This window comes from Scyliorhinus torazame, chromosome 4, assembly GCF_047496885.1.
Source record: "Scyliorhinus torazame isolate Kashiwa2021f chromosome 4, sScyTor2.1, whole genome shotgun sequence".
NCBI classification, from domain to species: Eukaryota; Metazoa; Chordata; class Chondrichthyes; order Carcharhiniformes; family Scyliorhinidae; genus Scyliorhinus; species Scyliorhinus torazame.
In genome coordinates, this window is record NC_092710.1 from 292,343,757 (window position 1) to 292,357,920 (window position 14,164).

Consider the following 14,164-nt stretch of genomic DNA (forward strand, 5'->3'; position numbering starts at 1 on the left):
TAATAGAGGCATACAAAATGATCAGGGGGTTAGATAGGGTGGACAGTGAGAGCCTTCTCCCGCGGATGGAAATGGCTGGCACGAGGGGACATAGCCTTAAACTGAGGGGTAATAGATATAGGACAGAGGTCAGAGGTAGGTTCTTTACGCAAAGAGTGGTGAGGCCGTGGAATGCCCTACCTGCAACAGTAGTGAACTCGCCAACATTGAGGGCATTTAAAAGTTTATTGGATAAGCATATGGATGATAATGGCATAGTGTAGGTTAGATGGCTTTTGTTTCGGTGCAACATCGTGGGCCGAAGGGCCTGTACTGCGCTGTATCGTTCTATGTTCTATGTCCTCTTGGAATACAAGCATCTGGGGTAAAAAGCATGTTTGCTACCAGCCTGTGCTGTTTGGTCTGTCTGTCTGTGTGTATGTGTGCGCGCGCGACACGCACGCTGTAAAATTTGCAACACTAAAGAGAATACAATAATCGAGGCAGGATCCCTGTAAAAATAGCCAGCTTTTGTGAGCGCATCTAATAGTCTCTCCTCTGTGAAAGTTAATAAGCCAACAGAAGGATCGCAACTGGAAAAGAACTGAAATCTTTACCAAACTACAGGACACCTGAACCAAAGAATCAACTATCACCAGCAGAAGCCAACTATACTGAAAACAATCCTAAATGCCGTAACTCGTCATCATCTACTCCTCACAATTCAACTACTGCTCCATAAAACTTTTTTTATATTTACTTAGTACTGGACTCAATTTTTACTTCTAATCCGTATGACTGTAGATGCATGTGTTTTACCATTTCTCTGTAGCTTTTTGCTGTTGATAAACTTACTCTACCGTAACTCAAGAAAGCCTGGTTGAATTGGCTCCTTTTTAAACATAACTATTGGGTCGGGTAAGGTATCCAAGGGAAAGGGAACCTTGTTACAATAAACCTTATTGCTACCATCAGAGGGTGTGCTGAATAAAGATATGGAGCCAGTTATCCTTCCTCACCAGGACAGTGACAAGTCGAGGGGTCTTCCCCGGATGAATATCTTTTGAGGAGCCCTACCTAGGGTTGGTTGTAGAAGCAGTGTGCAACATCTACAAGATGCACTGCAGCAACCTGTCAAGCCTCCTTCAACAGCATCTTCCAATCCATGAGCTCTACCATCTGGAAGGACAAGAGCAACAGGTGCATGGGAACATCACTACGTACAAGCTCCCCTACAAACCACACGCATTCTGCCCAGGAACTTGTTCCTTCACTGTCACTGGGCCAAAATCCTAACAGCACTGTGGATGTACCTGCACCAAAAGGCCAGCAGCAGTTCAAGGTGGCTCATCACCACTTTCTCAACAGCAATTAGGGATGGGCAACGAATGCTGGCCCAGCCAGTGACCCCACATCCCATGAAAGAATAAATTAAGAATCATAAAGCTGAAATTTAAAGGGCATAGGTAAATCCTTGAATACATAACAGCAACACACATTAGTCATTGCTATTTTCTGTAAAATGTAATCAGTTAATTTTTCCCACAATATTTATAATTTTAGGTGCGTAATCAAGCACTTCTAGTCTCCTGGGGCAGTATCAAATAATGTTCACAGAAAATATTGTCCCCTACAATTAAACTTAATTTAAAATTGGACTTCTGGTGGCGACATGTAGTGGAGGTCGCAAGTTAGGTGGCGCCAGTTAGAGTCTTTGTTTATTGGGTCTTTATGCCCAATCCCAGGGGTACCTTTTGGATGAGCTGGTGTGGGAAGTCAAAAGGAGTCGGTGGAATGTCGAAGTCCCAGAAGAAAGGTCAGGGAAAGAAGGTGGTGAGCGAACGTCCACCTGCGCGTGTTGCTGAGAGTCCAGTAGGAGGAAAGATGGCGGTGGTTGGTTCACCGGGTGGGGCTGCTCCCATCACAGTAGAGACTCTGACCGAGGTGGTGTCGAGGGAGTGTGAAAGACTGTTCACCAAATATTTAGAGGTGCTTCGGAGGGAGATGATGGCTTCACTGAAAGAATGGGTGGAGAAGGTGCTTTCCCCAATAAAGGTTTCATTAACAAAGACCTCGGTCGAGGTGCGGGAGCAAGGAGATAAAATGAAGGGGGTGGAGGAAGCATTGTCGCAACGTAGCGACCAGTTCACCTCAATGGGTGAGGGGCTGCAGAGGGTGGCAGAGGTCAACAAAGGGCGAAGAGCTAAGGTGAAGGACTTGGAAAACAGGTCAAGGAGACAGAATTTGAAGATCGTGGGTCTGCCCGAGGAGGTGGAGTGCCTGAAGCTGACCGAGTATATTGCGAACGTGTTCGCCAAGTTGATGGGGGAGGGGCAAGAACCCTCCCTCTATGAGCTTGAAAGGGTGCATCGGTCACTCCAGCCAACGCCTAGAACAAATGAGCCACCAAGGGTGGTCATAGTCTGCTTCCACAGCTACCAAGTGAAGGAGATGGTTTTGAGCTAGGCGACGCAGAACATGAAGTGGGAAGTATATACCTGACGGCAGAGTTGGTGAGACGGTGGGCAGTCATTGGACGGGTGAAGGTGGCATTGTACAGCAGTGGGGTGAAGTTCGGAGTGGTCTACCTCCCAAAGCTGAGAGTGACTCACAATTCAAAGTTCTTTTATTTTGAGATAGCGGAGGCATTTCTTAAGGCTGAAGAACTGGGATTGAAATGAGAGTTAGGATCTGGACTTTGATGGTGTGGACTGGGAATGTTGTTTCTTTGAGCTTGTTTACATGATTGTATGTGTTCTTGTTTCTTATGGACGTGTTTTTGCTTTGATTAGGGAATGTGGTCTCCCCACTCTGGCGGATAGCGGGGTGGGGCTGTAGGAGTGGTGGGGTTGCTGACGGTGTGGTGGGGAGGACGGAGGGATCTCGTAGGGAGTATAAAAGCCAATGTGGTGATGCTGCAAGAGACCCATCTGAAAGTGAAGGATCAGATAAGGCTTGTGAAGGGTTGGGTGAGCCAGGTGTTTCATTCGGGGGTTTTATAGTCGAGCTCGAGGGGGGGGTTTGGTGGGCAAGCGGGTGAGGTTCCAGATTCAGAAGGTGGTGGCAGATCAGGGGGCAGGTGCATGATTCTAACGGGTGCACTGGAGGGGAGGTTGGTGGCGTTTGTAAGCGTCTATGCCCCCAATTGGGATGACGTGGACGATGTGAAGAGATCACTGGCTGCAATCCCGGATTTGGATTTCCCCACCCCACCGCCCTCCCCCACCTCCGAGTTGATTGGGCGGGGGGGAATTTCGGTGATAAGGTAGGGCAGTTAATTGTGGAATATATGGGATTTAATTGTACAGCGGAGGTTTCATTATTGGTGGTTTGGGAGGCTCTGAAGGCACTGGTGGGGGGTGGGGAGGGGGGTGGGTCTCGTTTAAGGCTAAATTGGATAGGGAGGAGAGGGAGGAACACCTTTGGTTGATAGAAGAGATTTTGGAGGTGGATGGGAGGTAAGTGGTGGACCCGAATCTGGGACTCCTGCCAAAGAGGAAGGAGTTGCAGGCGTGGTCTGACCTGCTGGCCATCGGGAAAGCAGTGCGTCAGTTGAGAAGGGCAAGGGGGGCTTTCTACGAGTACAGGGAGAAGGTAGGTCTTATGTTGGCAGGCCAGCTTCGTAGGCAGATCACAGCGAGGGACATAGTTGCGGATAGGACACGGGGGGGTGGGGTTTGGTGGTGGCTCCAGAGCTGATTAACAAGGTGTTTGAGGAGTTTTATAAGGACTTGTACAAGTTAGAGACACCAGAGGAAGAACGGGAGATGAGGGCGATTTTGGGGGGAGGGTTAGAGTGTTCGAGGTTTGGTGAAGTGGAGAAGGCGGGGCTGGATGAGCCAGTGGGGGTAGAGGAAGTGAAGGTGGCAATCGGGGAGAAGCAGGCGGGGAAGGAGACAGGGCCGGGTGGGTTCCGGGTGAATTTCGCAAGAAATGCAAGGACAAACTAGCACCATTGTTGGGGGATATGTGATGGTCTGGGGGCTGTATTAACGTTAAGATTGGAGGTGTGCTTTCTGAGGGTGATTGGGGAGGATCAGATGGGGTGCGTTAAGGCAGACAAGTTATCGAATGTGAGGCGGCTGCTGAATGTGGTGCTTTCTCCGGCAGAGGGAAGGGAGTTGGAGGTGGTGCTGGCATTAGATGCGGAGAAGGCATTTGATTGGATAGAGTGGAGTTATTTGATTGTTGGAGAAATTTGGGATTGGGCAGAATTCTGAAGCATGGGAGCTGTACAGGAGCCGATGACAGCGTGCGCACAAATGAGATGAATTCAGGGTATTTTTCACTGCACAGCAGAACAAGGCAAGGGTGCCCCATGCCCCTCCTTCTGTTAGCACTGGCTATAGAGCCCTTGGCCATCGTGCTGAGGAGCTCGGTGTTGTGGAATTAGATACTGGGGGTAGTGGAAGCGTGGAAGATAGTGTGTCCTGGTATGCCGATGACTTGCTGTTATACATTTTGGAGCCGGGCTCCTCTGTTGGGAACGTAATGGATTTGCTCCCAAGATTTTGGACGTTCTCAGGGTATAAGCTGAATTTGGGGAAGGTGAGCATTTTGTGGTTTCTTCTCCAGGGTAGGGGGCTGTGGTGGGGGGCTGCCATTCCGTCTGGCAGCATCTCACTTTGGGTATCTGGGGTGCAGCTGGCCCTGGACTGGGCAGGATTTCGGAAGTTGAATTTCTCTCGCTTAGTAGCGAGGGTGAAGGCGGTTTTGTCGCGATGGGAAAATCTTACTCTGTCGCTGGCTGGCCGAGTGCCGGTGGTGAAGATGAAAATTTTACCGCGCTTTTTGTTTCTGTTTCAGTGCCTGTCGGTCTTTTTGCCGAAGGCATTTTTTAAGGGGGTGGTCAGGCTGATCTCTTCATTTGTATGGACGGGGACGATGGGCAGGATAAGGAAGGTGGTTCTGCAGCGGAGATGAGTCGTGGGAGTTAGGCCTCCCGAATCTGATGAACTATTATTGGGTAACGAATGCAGAGAAGATTCAGGGATGGAATAAGGGGCCAGGACTTTAATAATAATCTTTATTGTCACAAGTAGGCTACATTAACACTGCAATGAAGTTACTGTGAAAAGCCCCTAGTCGCCACATTCCGGCACCTGTTCGGGTACACAGAGGGAGAATTCAGAATGTCCAAATTACCTAGAGGCGGGCTCATGTAGAGGGGGCGGGGTTGCGGACACTGGCAACAGTGCCATCCCAATGGCCCCAGCGAAGTATTCGGTGAGTCCGGTGGTGGTGGCCATGCTAAATATTTGGAGGCAGTTTTGGCAGCATTTTAGTTTGGGAACGGGGTTGGGAGGGGATGTCGAAGAGGGGAACTCACAGATTTGACCCGGGGAGGATGGATGCGAAGTTCTAGAGATGGGAGAAGGAGATTAGGGAGATGAAGGATTTGTTTCTGGGCAGTTTGCGAGCTTGGAGTAGCTAAATGAGTAGTCTTCCCGATAGCACCTGCCTCCTCATTGCTGGAGGCAGTGCTCTCAGCAGGGGGGGCGATAAGGAGGGCGATAAGGAGGGCGATAAGGAGGGCGATAAGGAGGGCGATAAGGAGGGCGATAAGGAGGGCGATAAGGTTCAGTGGGAGGTAGAGCGGGGGTCGCACTGGAGTGAGGTACTGCGAAGTTAGGGTTGATGAAATGAAAATGAAAATCACTTATTGTCACAAGTAGGCTTCAAATGAAGGTACTGTGAAAAGCCCCTAGTCGCCACATTCCGCCGCCTGTTCGGGGAGGCTGGTACGGGAATTGAACCGTGCTGCTGGCCTGCCTTGATCTGCTTTCAAAGCCAGCGATTTAGCCCTGTGCTAAACAGCCCCTGATACAGTTGAAGGTAGTGTACAGATGGCACCTGACAAGGTCAAGGATGAGCCAGCTGTTTGAGGTGGTGGAAGATGTCTGTGAGCGATGTGGGAGGGGCCCGGCAAACCATGTTCATATGTTTTGGTCCTGCCCGAAGCTGGAAAACGGTGTTTAGTACAATCTCGGAAGTCTTACATGTGGATATGGAGCCTGGTGTCCTAGTAGCAAAATTCGTAGCGTTGGACCGGCCGGTGTTGCAGACGGGTGCGGGGGCAGATGGTTTAGTCTTCGCCTCACTGATTTGTTCTAGTTGTAAAATGTAAAAGCGTTGAAACTCTGGAATAAAATTCTTTCAAATTTTTTAAAATTTAGAACAGAGTAAAACTACATGGATTTTCCAAATGTGCCCATTCTTTAAGCAACCGAGGGTCTAATAGGGAGAAATCACTCAACTAGTGAAATCAATTTTTATGTAAAAAATGTAGAAACAGGGCATGTTGTCCAACTGAGTCATACTGGAATCAGCTTTCTCCAACTCTTCATCTAACCCCATAGGGCGTCACGGTAGCACAGTGCAGCACTGCTGTTTTACAGCACCAGGGACCCGGATTCGGTAGCTGGCTGTGTGGACTCTGCACGTTCCCCCCATGTTTGCGTGGGTTTCCTCCGGGCGCTCCAGTTTCCTCCCACAAGTCCCGAAAGATGTGCTTGTTAGGTGAATTGGCATTCTGAATTCTCCCGAACAGGTGCCGGAATGTGGCAACTCGGGGATTTTCACAGTAACTTAATTGCAGTGTTAATATAAACCTACCTGTGACACTAATAAAGATCAACATTCCCTGTTCTGACTTTTGCCCTAATGTGCTTAGTCCCATGCCCTTTAAATGCTATTTGCCTCAACTCCTCCTTGTAGTAGGACTCTGCACATCTCAATTATAAAATTAAGGTAATTAATTATGTTTTTTGACAATGAGATGAACAGGAAAAAAATGCTGTGGAATATAGATTCCTTTTTATCAAAGGGGCAAGAGATAGAGAGAGTGACTGAAGAGGCCGCTGTCAATATCCTTATCTGTGAGCAGCACGCCAACATGTCTCCCTCCAACCTCACGAAGCTTCAGTTCAGAAATTATATGAGGAGCAACTAGAAGTGCATACCACTTTCAGTTCTGAGCCACAATGGAAGCAGACACTTAGGCACTAAGCTGCTTCAAATATTTACTGCAGACTCAGCTACATGATCGAAGAACATAACTGAGTAACTGGTAAGAGGCATAATCTGCACAAACTTTCCAATCCCCAATGCTAACAAATGTGGATCATGTCAGGTTAAGTAATTGAGATAAAATACTACAATAGCAATTGTTTAAAATAATGGGAGCAATTTCAGTACCTAAATAAAAGTGCAAATGTACTCATGTTCAAAACAGACTTATTGTAAGAATAAAATCAACTGCCATAGAATAAAATCACTACAGTGCAAAAGGAGGCCATTCGGCCCATCGAGTCTGCACTGACCCTCTAAAAGGTCCACGCTCCCACCCTATCCTTGCAACCCAGTAACCCCGCCTAACCTTTTGGTGGCAATTTAGCATAGCCAATTCACCGAGCCTGTACATCTTCTGACTGTGGGAGGAAACCGGAGCACCTGAGGAAACTCACGCAGACATGGGAAGAAAGCACAAACTCCACAGACAGTGACCCAAGGCTGGAATTGAACCCGGGTCCTTGGCGCTGTAAGGCAGCAGTGCTAACCACTGTGCCACCCTGTGATGCCGTGCCAGTTGCTGATGTTTTAAATAGTAGATTCATGTACGTTTTTAATGGAGAACAAAACTCCAATATTGAAGAAGTGAGATCAATGGCAGAGGCCAAACAGACAGCCACCATTGCAAAGTTTAGAATGGAGAAGCTATACATTATATTAAACAGAAACTCACCACTTCAGAGGTAGTCCTTCGTATTCAAACCACATCTCTCCCACATCCTCCTGTCTCATAACTTTCTGGAAGTGCTTTTTAGCTTTGTCAGTGACCAGCATCAAATAACTCACTCTTGGTAAAAGCAGCTGAAAAGAAATACAGGAAGTTCTATGATTTTATAATGGTGAAATGCTATGTTACAGCATACAGGGTATGGTACTGGCTTTTTTACAACAGTGGAGGTGGAAGCTATTGTTTCATGGGAAACCCGCTGTGAACAAGAGGATCCATCACATTTCAAATGAGAAAAGTCTATTTTTTTTTTTTTTTTTAAATCATTTGTGATGTGCGTGGCAATCCAGATTTTATTTACTGTAGCCAGATGATAGCGATGACCTTTCACACTTTTGGAGACAAATATATTTTAATTCCAAAACAAATCTAGAAATCACTGAACAGGTTGATTAGCTTTACACAATCAATTAAGGAGAACGGCAAAATTATTTCTTATTTAGTGTAGCCACCTGGGTTGGCCAACTCCCGATGTAAATTGGAGATCAGCAAAGGTTGCAGGGAAATTCAGCCAACAGAGGCAGAAACTAGCAGGTGCAAGTTACTGTGCAGGTGCAAGTTACTGTGTATTAAACTCTGCAAAAGCCCAGACAGCATCGATACAAGCAGCCATCTGCATAATAATGCAGCAGCCATCTACATACTAATGAGCGATCAACGGGAACAATCGAAACATTTGGGACAAACAAAGCTAAGCCAGACTCCCCGGCGCCAGCAGGAGCCAACACAAAAGAGGTTAACGAACACCTCAAGACTGCCCATCGATCAGGGAACAGCTCCACTATTGGAAAAATCAAACCAAGTGATTGGAACGAAGTCCAATCACCTGAAACCAAATACACGGTCCGCCCGAAAGGCAGGAAGCCACTGGGGACTATAAAGTTAAGCCCCCAAGTTCAAATCGTTCTTCTTGACCGGGTCACTCAGCAACGCGAACCAACCTTGACACTGACCGGTGCAGCTGCCACCGATATCCAGTAAGTCTTAAGTCAACGCTCGCTACGAGATAGGCGCTCCTAGCTACCAATCCGTACCAACTTCGAATCCCGCAGACTCAGAACCCGAACGAAAGGCCATTTCTTCCCCTGACCTGATGGGCCAGTCCGAAGCTAAGTATAGGCCTGTTAGTTGTAGAAGTAGCTTAGAAGTAGGATTTGTGCATGAGTAGCGATTACTGTGTATAATAAATGTGCTTTGATTTGAATCTTACTAATCGGTGTATTGAGTTATTGATCATTACTTGAACTTGAACCTCGTGGCAGTATCATAAAGATACCTGGCGACTCGAGAGCAAAGGTTATAAAACAGAGCCAATTGAACCAACCAAAAGTTAGCAACATATTACTGGCGACATCCTGAAGGGACCCGATCTAGAAGTGGCTTCACCACTCCGGGAGAACCCAAAAATTTGAATTAGAGATCCAATTGGGAACAGAAAACCACAAGTGTTCAAGCAGTTCTGATCAATCCACATAATTCAGAAGTGTGTTAAATGCATGCGTAACTAACAGGGCTATAAGGTAATACTGATAGATTTTTTGTTGCGACAAAACTGTCGGGAGTTTGTATTTCGGAAAATAGTGAAAGCCGTACCCGTAATTACAGCACTGCCTTAGTCCCCCTGTTCCAAATTTAAAAGAAGCATTCAGATAAGAAAGATGGCAATGCAGGCAATGCAACGCCTCATGAACCCAGAAGAATTTGCGGTCGCAGCGACCAGCAGCAGTAGAGTAGCCCTTCCCGAACCACAGAACGTAGGAGGCACCCTTGCAGAAATGCACGCAGCGATCCTAGACGCGATCGGCTACAACAGAGGTGACCCCATAGAAGGCCTGAATAAGTGCAGGCAGGAAAAGACAGAACACCCCACAGCGTTTGCTGGACGCCTGTGGATTCATTTCACAGCAGTTTTCGGTAATTTAGAACGCGCCCATTTGTCCCAAGACGGTATGGCCAAATGGACCCGCACCCTCATCTCCCATGCCACAGAGGCAGGTCAAAACGCCTGTACGAATTATGACCCCTCAGGAGGAAGCCCACAATGAGAAATGGGTTTTAAAAAGATTGTCCCGCACCTGGGAGCAGTCTGTACAAAACAAACCCGCAGTTAGGAAACCCGAGGAAGAGCAGGCAGACATGCATCCAGTTAAAACGCACCAGAGCCCCGCATGGGTAAATGAAGGAACAGCCCCCCAGAGAAACCACCGGAATGTTATAATTGCGGACAACTAGGGCATTACGCACAAGAATGTCAAGCCCCCCGGAATCAGCCCACAAATGCCCCCCGAACCAGCAAAGACACCAACAGCCCTGACCCCCCACCCAGGGAACAATGCACCAGAGAGCCTGCTCCACTTTATGTGCCCCAGGGGTCATGTTACAACTGTGGGCAGTCAGGACACTTCGCCCGAGATTGCAGGAGACCCCCACCAGCTAGACTAGCCCCCAGATATGAAAGAGAACACCACCCACTGCAGCTACAAGGTCCCAGCTGCCCCATGCAAACTGTGAGCGTTTACCCACCACTTCTCATGGCAGCGTTACCTCAGCAAGGCCACTTCATTTTTGTTTCACTCCTCCTTCTTCTCTTCTTCGGTCACGCTGCACTCCCTCCATATGCTAGTTATAACCCAGTCCAAATGTGATTTACGATGTCCTGTATTCTGATGGAACCTGCAGCATGTTTAATGTTGCATGTACTTGTACTGTTAAATGTTGTATGTTAGACCGGAATTTTTTTTCCCCACAGCCCCACGACACCACCCTTCTGACGCCCACTGGCAGTCAGAGAAACTAGTTTGGCCAGGTGCTAGTTCAGCGGAACTAGTTTGTCCGCAGAGACTTGTTAAGGTCCCAGACGCCAGTTCAGAGGAACTCGTCTGTCGACGGAAACACAGACCCCCGTTCATAACTGCCCTTCTGGTTCGAAGGAAGAACCAATACGGCAACCCCCCACGATGATTACATTTCTTGCCCGTTCTTGTTGGTTGCTCAGGCAGTGGAGAAACGGCTTGGGACCCGCCCTGCCTGGGAACCCCCCTCTGGTCAGCTACGCTCGGGTAGGGCACACACGGCATTGGTCGCCGTCCTACCCGGGGACTCCATCCAAATCTTACCCGTCGCGGCCCATACGCACCTCATTTCGGCAAATTTTGTTCAAAAAGTTTTGTTTTGTTTTCAGGTAACCCTTAGGTTGCCAATCTTCTGCTATTTACATCCTCAAACATTTGGATGGTAAACCGCACAGTCTGCGAGACGGCTCGCACTGGTTCAGTATTTGTAAGTGTGTCTTGTCCTGAAATTCGGATTTTTGAAAAAAAAAATGAGGGAGTCACACATAGTGACCAATTATAAAGGGAGTAATTGGCACTAAAGGACAGACAGGCTATCATACGAGATATTAAACCAAGGTAGTAACAGACACTATGCTTGATCCCACAGAACTCCAGAAGCTCCAGGACCAGAGAAGAGAAGAGAAAAGAGAAGTGAAAGAAGAACCATGAGGACATCCTCCGCGTGGCTCATCGCCCGAATGGACATTTGGTTGCGCTCGAACACAAACCCCCTGACCTCAACTCCCCCAGCCGTTAATGATTCACTTCCCCACAGTGCCCAGAGCCCAGTCACAAGCGACACTACACCACCTTGGTGTGACAGGTTTATAACCTGGTACTCCATGTCCTACTTGTTAGAATCCCTATTAGTATTGGCGATATTCTGCTGCATCGTGCAGACTATTCGTCTGAGAAAATGGAGAAGGAGAGCCTACCGCGCTCGCACCCCGGTATATAGGATAAGATCCCCTATTTTCGGATATGACCAGACCCGCGATCTATAATAAAGAGCATTCGTTTGCGATTTGTTGTAAATAAAGAAATGTTCATGAGCAATTGTACAATACTGAGCTTGACTGCCAAGCCAGAAAATGTGTATAAAACTGCTATGATTTTGTTTGTATGGTTTAGGAAGTTAGTGTGATGAAATGTTTGAGTGAGTGTAGTTTATTAAGGATAGTTAGAGGTTCCCATTTTTTTTGTGTTGTAATGCATGTCCATGTTTGACATAGCGCCGCTCAGAATTGGCAGTTAAAATTTTTTTGCATTGTTATGGTCAGTTGAGGGACCATAGAAGAGTGCTCGCCGGGTCAGGGAATGAAAACCAACGCAGTTATGTGATCCTTCACGCTTCGCGTTAGGATCACAAGGAGGAAGTGTAGCCACCTGGGTTGGCCAACTCCCGACGTAAAATGGAGAACAGCAAAGGCTGCAGGGAATTTCAGCCAACAGAGGCAGAAACTAGCAGGTACCTGGCGAGTTGAGAGCAAAGGTTATAAAACAGAGCCAATTGAACCAACCAAAAGTTAGCAACATATTAAGTAATATGTTGCTAACTTTTGGTTGGTTCAATTGGCTCTGTTTTATAACCTTTGCTCTCGAGTCGCCAGGTATCTTTATGATACCGCCACAAGGTTCAAGTTCAAGTAATGATCAATAACTCAATACACCAATTAGTAAGATTCAAATCAAAGCACATTTATTATACACAGTAATCGCTACTCATGCACAAATTCTACTTCTAAGGTACTTCTACAACTAACAGGCCTATACTTAGCTTCGGACTGGCCCACCAGGTCAGGGGAACAAATGGCCTTTCGTTCGGGTTCTGAGTCTGCGGGATTCAAAGTTGGTACGGATTGGTAGCTAGGAGCGCCTATCTCGTAGCGAGCGTTGCCTTAAGACTTACTGGATATCGGCGGCAGCTGCACCGGTCACGGTCAAGGTTTGCGTTGCTGAGTGACACGGGGAAGAAGAACGATTTGAACTTGGGAGCTTAACTTTATAGTCCCCAGGGGCTTCCCGCCTTTCGGGGCGGACCCTGTACCTGGTTCCAGGTGATTGGACTTTGTTCCAATCGCTTGGTTTGATTTCTCCAATACTGGAGCGATTCCCTGATTGATGGGCGGTCTAGAGGTGTTTGTTAACCTCTTTTGTGTTGGCTCCTGCTGGCGCCGGGGAGTCTGGCTTAGCTTTGTTTGTCTCAAATGTTTCGATTGTTCCCGGGGATCGCTCATTAGTATGTAGATGGCTGCTACATTATTATGCAGATGGCTGCTTGTATGGGCTTTTGCAGAGTTTAATACACAGTAACTTGCACCTGTTAGTTTCTTCCTCTGTTGGCTGAATTTCCCTGCAGCCTTTGCTGTTCTCCATTTTACATCGGGAGTTGGCCAACCCAGGTAGCTACATTAGTGACCGGTGAAGTTGGCGAATCCATAAAATTAATTTAACCAGCTTAGCTTAGAAAGCATTATTTTGGGCGGCACGGTGCCTCAGTGGTTAGCACGTTGCCTCAAGGCACCAAGGACCCGGGTTCGATCCCGGCCCACTGTCTGTGTGGAGTTTGCACATTCTCCCCATGTCTGCTTGGGCTCACTCCTACAACCCAAAATGTGCAGGGTAGGTGGATTGGCTAAATTGCCCCTTAATTGGGAAAACAGAATTGGGTACTCTAAATTTATTTTTTAAAAGAAAGTATTATGTCTAAAAACTTCAGGAACAGACGTCAGCCATTTATTCTCATGCACAAGTTATGGGATCTGGGATATGAAAAATAACTTCATGTGTCTTTTTTTTGTACTTGGGAGTTGAAAATGAAAATCTGCTGTTTTGATTTTCTACTTTGAACAAACTTAAATTGTAGTTTATAGCTTAAATCAGTTTCTAATGAGTCTTTTCCACTATCTGAAAGCTGGAGCAACAAGAGATTAATACAAGATGCATTTAAGGCGCTTTGCCAGAGCATTTTAAAACAACTATTTTTTTATTACATTTAAGGTGGAACAAGAAGAACACCCAAGGCATTTCTCAAGATCATTACAAAATAGAACATAGAACATAGAACAATACAGCGCAGTACAGGCCCTTCGGCCCACGATGTTGCACCAAAACAAAAGCCATCTAACCTACACTATACCATTATCATCCATATGTTTATCCAATAAACTTTTAAATGCCCTCAATGTTGGCGAGTTCACTACTGTAGCAGGTAGGGCATTCCACGGCCTCACTACTCTTTGCGTAAAGAACCTACCCCTGACCTCTGTCCTATATCTATTACCCTTCAGTTTAAGGCTATGTCCCCTCGTGCTAGCCATTTCCATCCGCGGGAGAAGGCTCTCACTGTCCACCCTATCTAACCCACTGATCATTTTGTATGCCTCTATTAAGTCTCCTCTTAACCTTCTTCTCTCTAACGAAAACAACCTCAAGTCCATCAGCCTTTCCTCATAAGATTTTCCCTCCATACCAGGCAACATCCTGGTAAATCTCCTCTGCACCCGTTCCAAAGCCTCCACGTCCTTCCTATAATGCGGTGACCAGAACTGTA

At 47.1% G+C, this 14,164-nt stretch overlaps 1 protein-coding gene across 4 annotated transcripts in view; it reads right to left on the minus strand.

Annotated features, from left to right (window-relative positions):
- Positions 1-14,164, minus strand: part of atg5 (ATG5 autophagy related 5 homolog (S. cerevisiae)) — a 330,107-nt gene that overhangs the window by 294,056 nt on the left and 21,887 nt on the right. For all 4 annotated transcript variants that reach the window (XM_072499913.1, XM_072499912.1, XM_072499914.1 and 1 more), the window contains exon 3: positions 7,724-7,851. In XM_072499913.1, the coding sequence (XP_072356014.1) occupies positions 7,724-7,851 (128 nt within the window). The remainder of the gene's footprint in view (positions 1-7,723; positions 7,852-14,164) is intronic.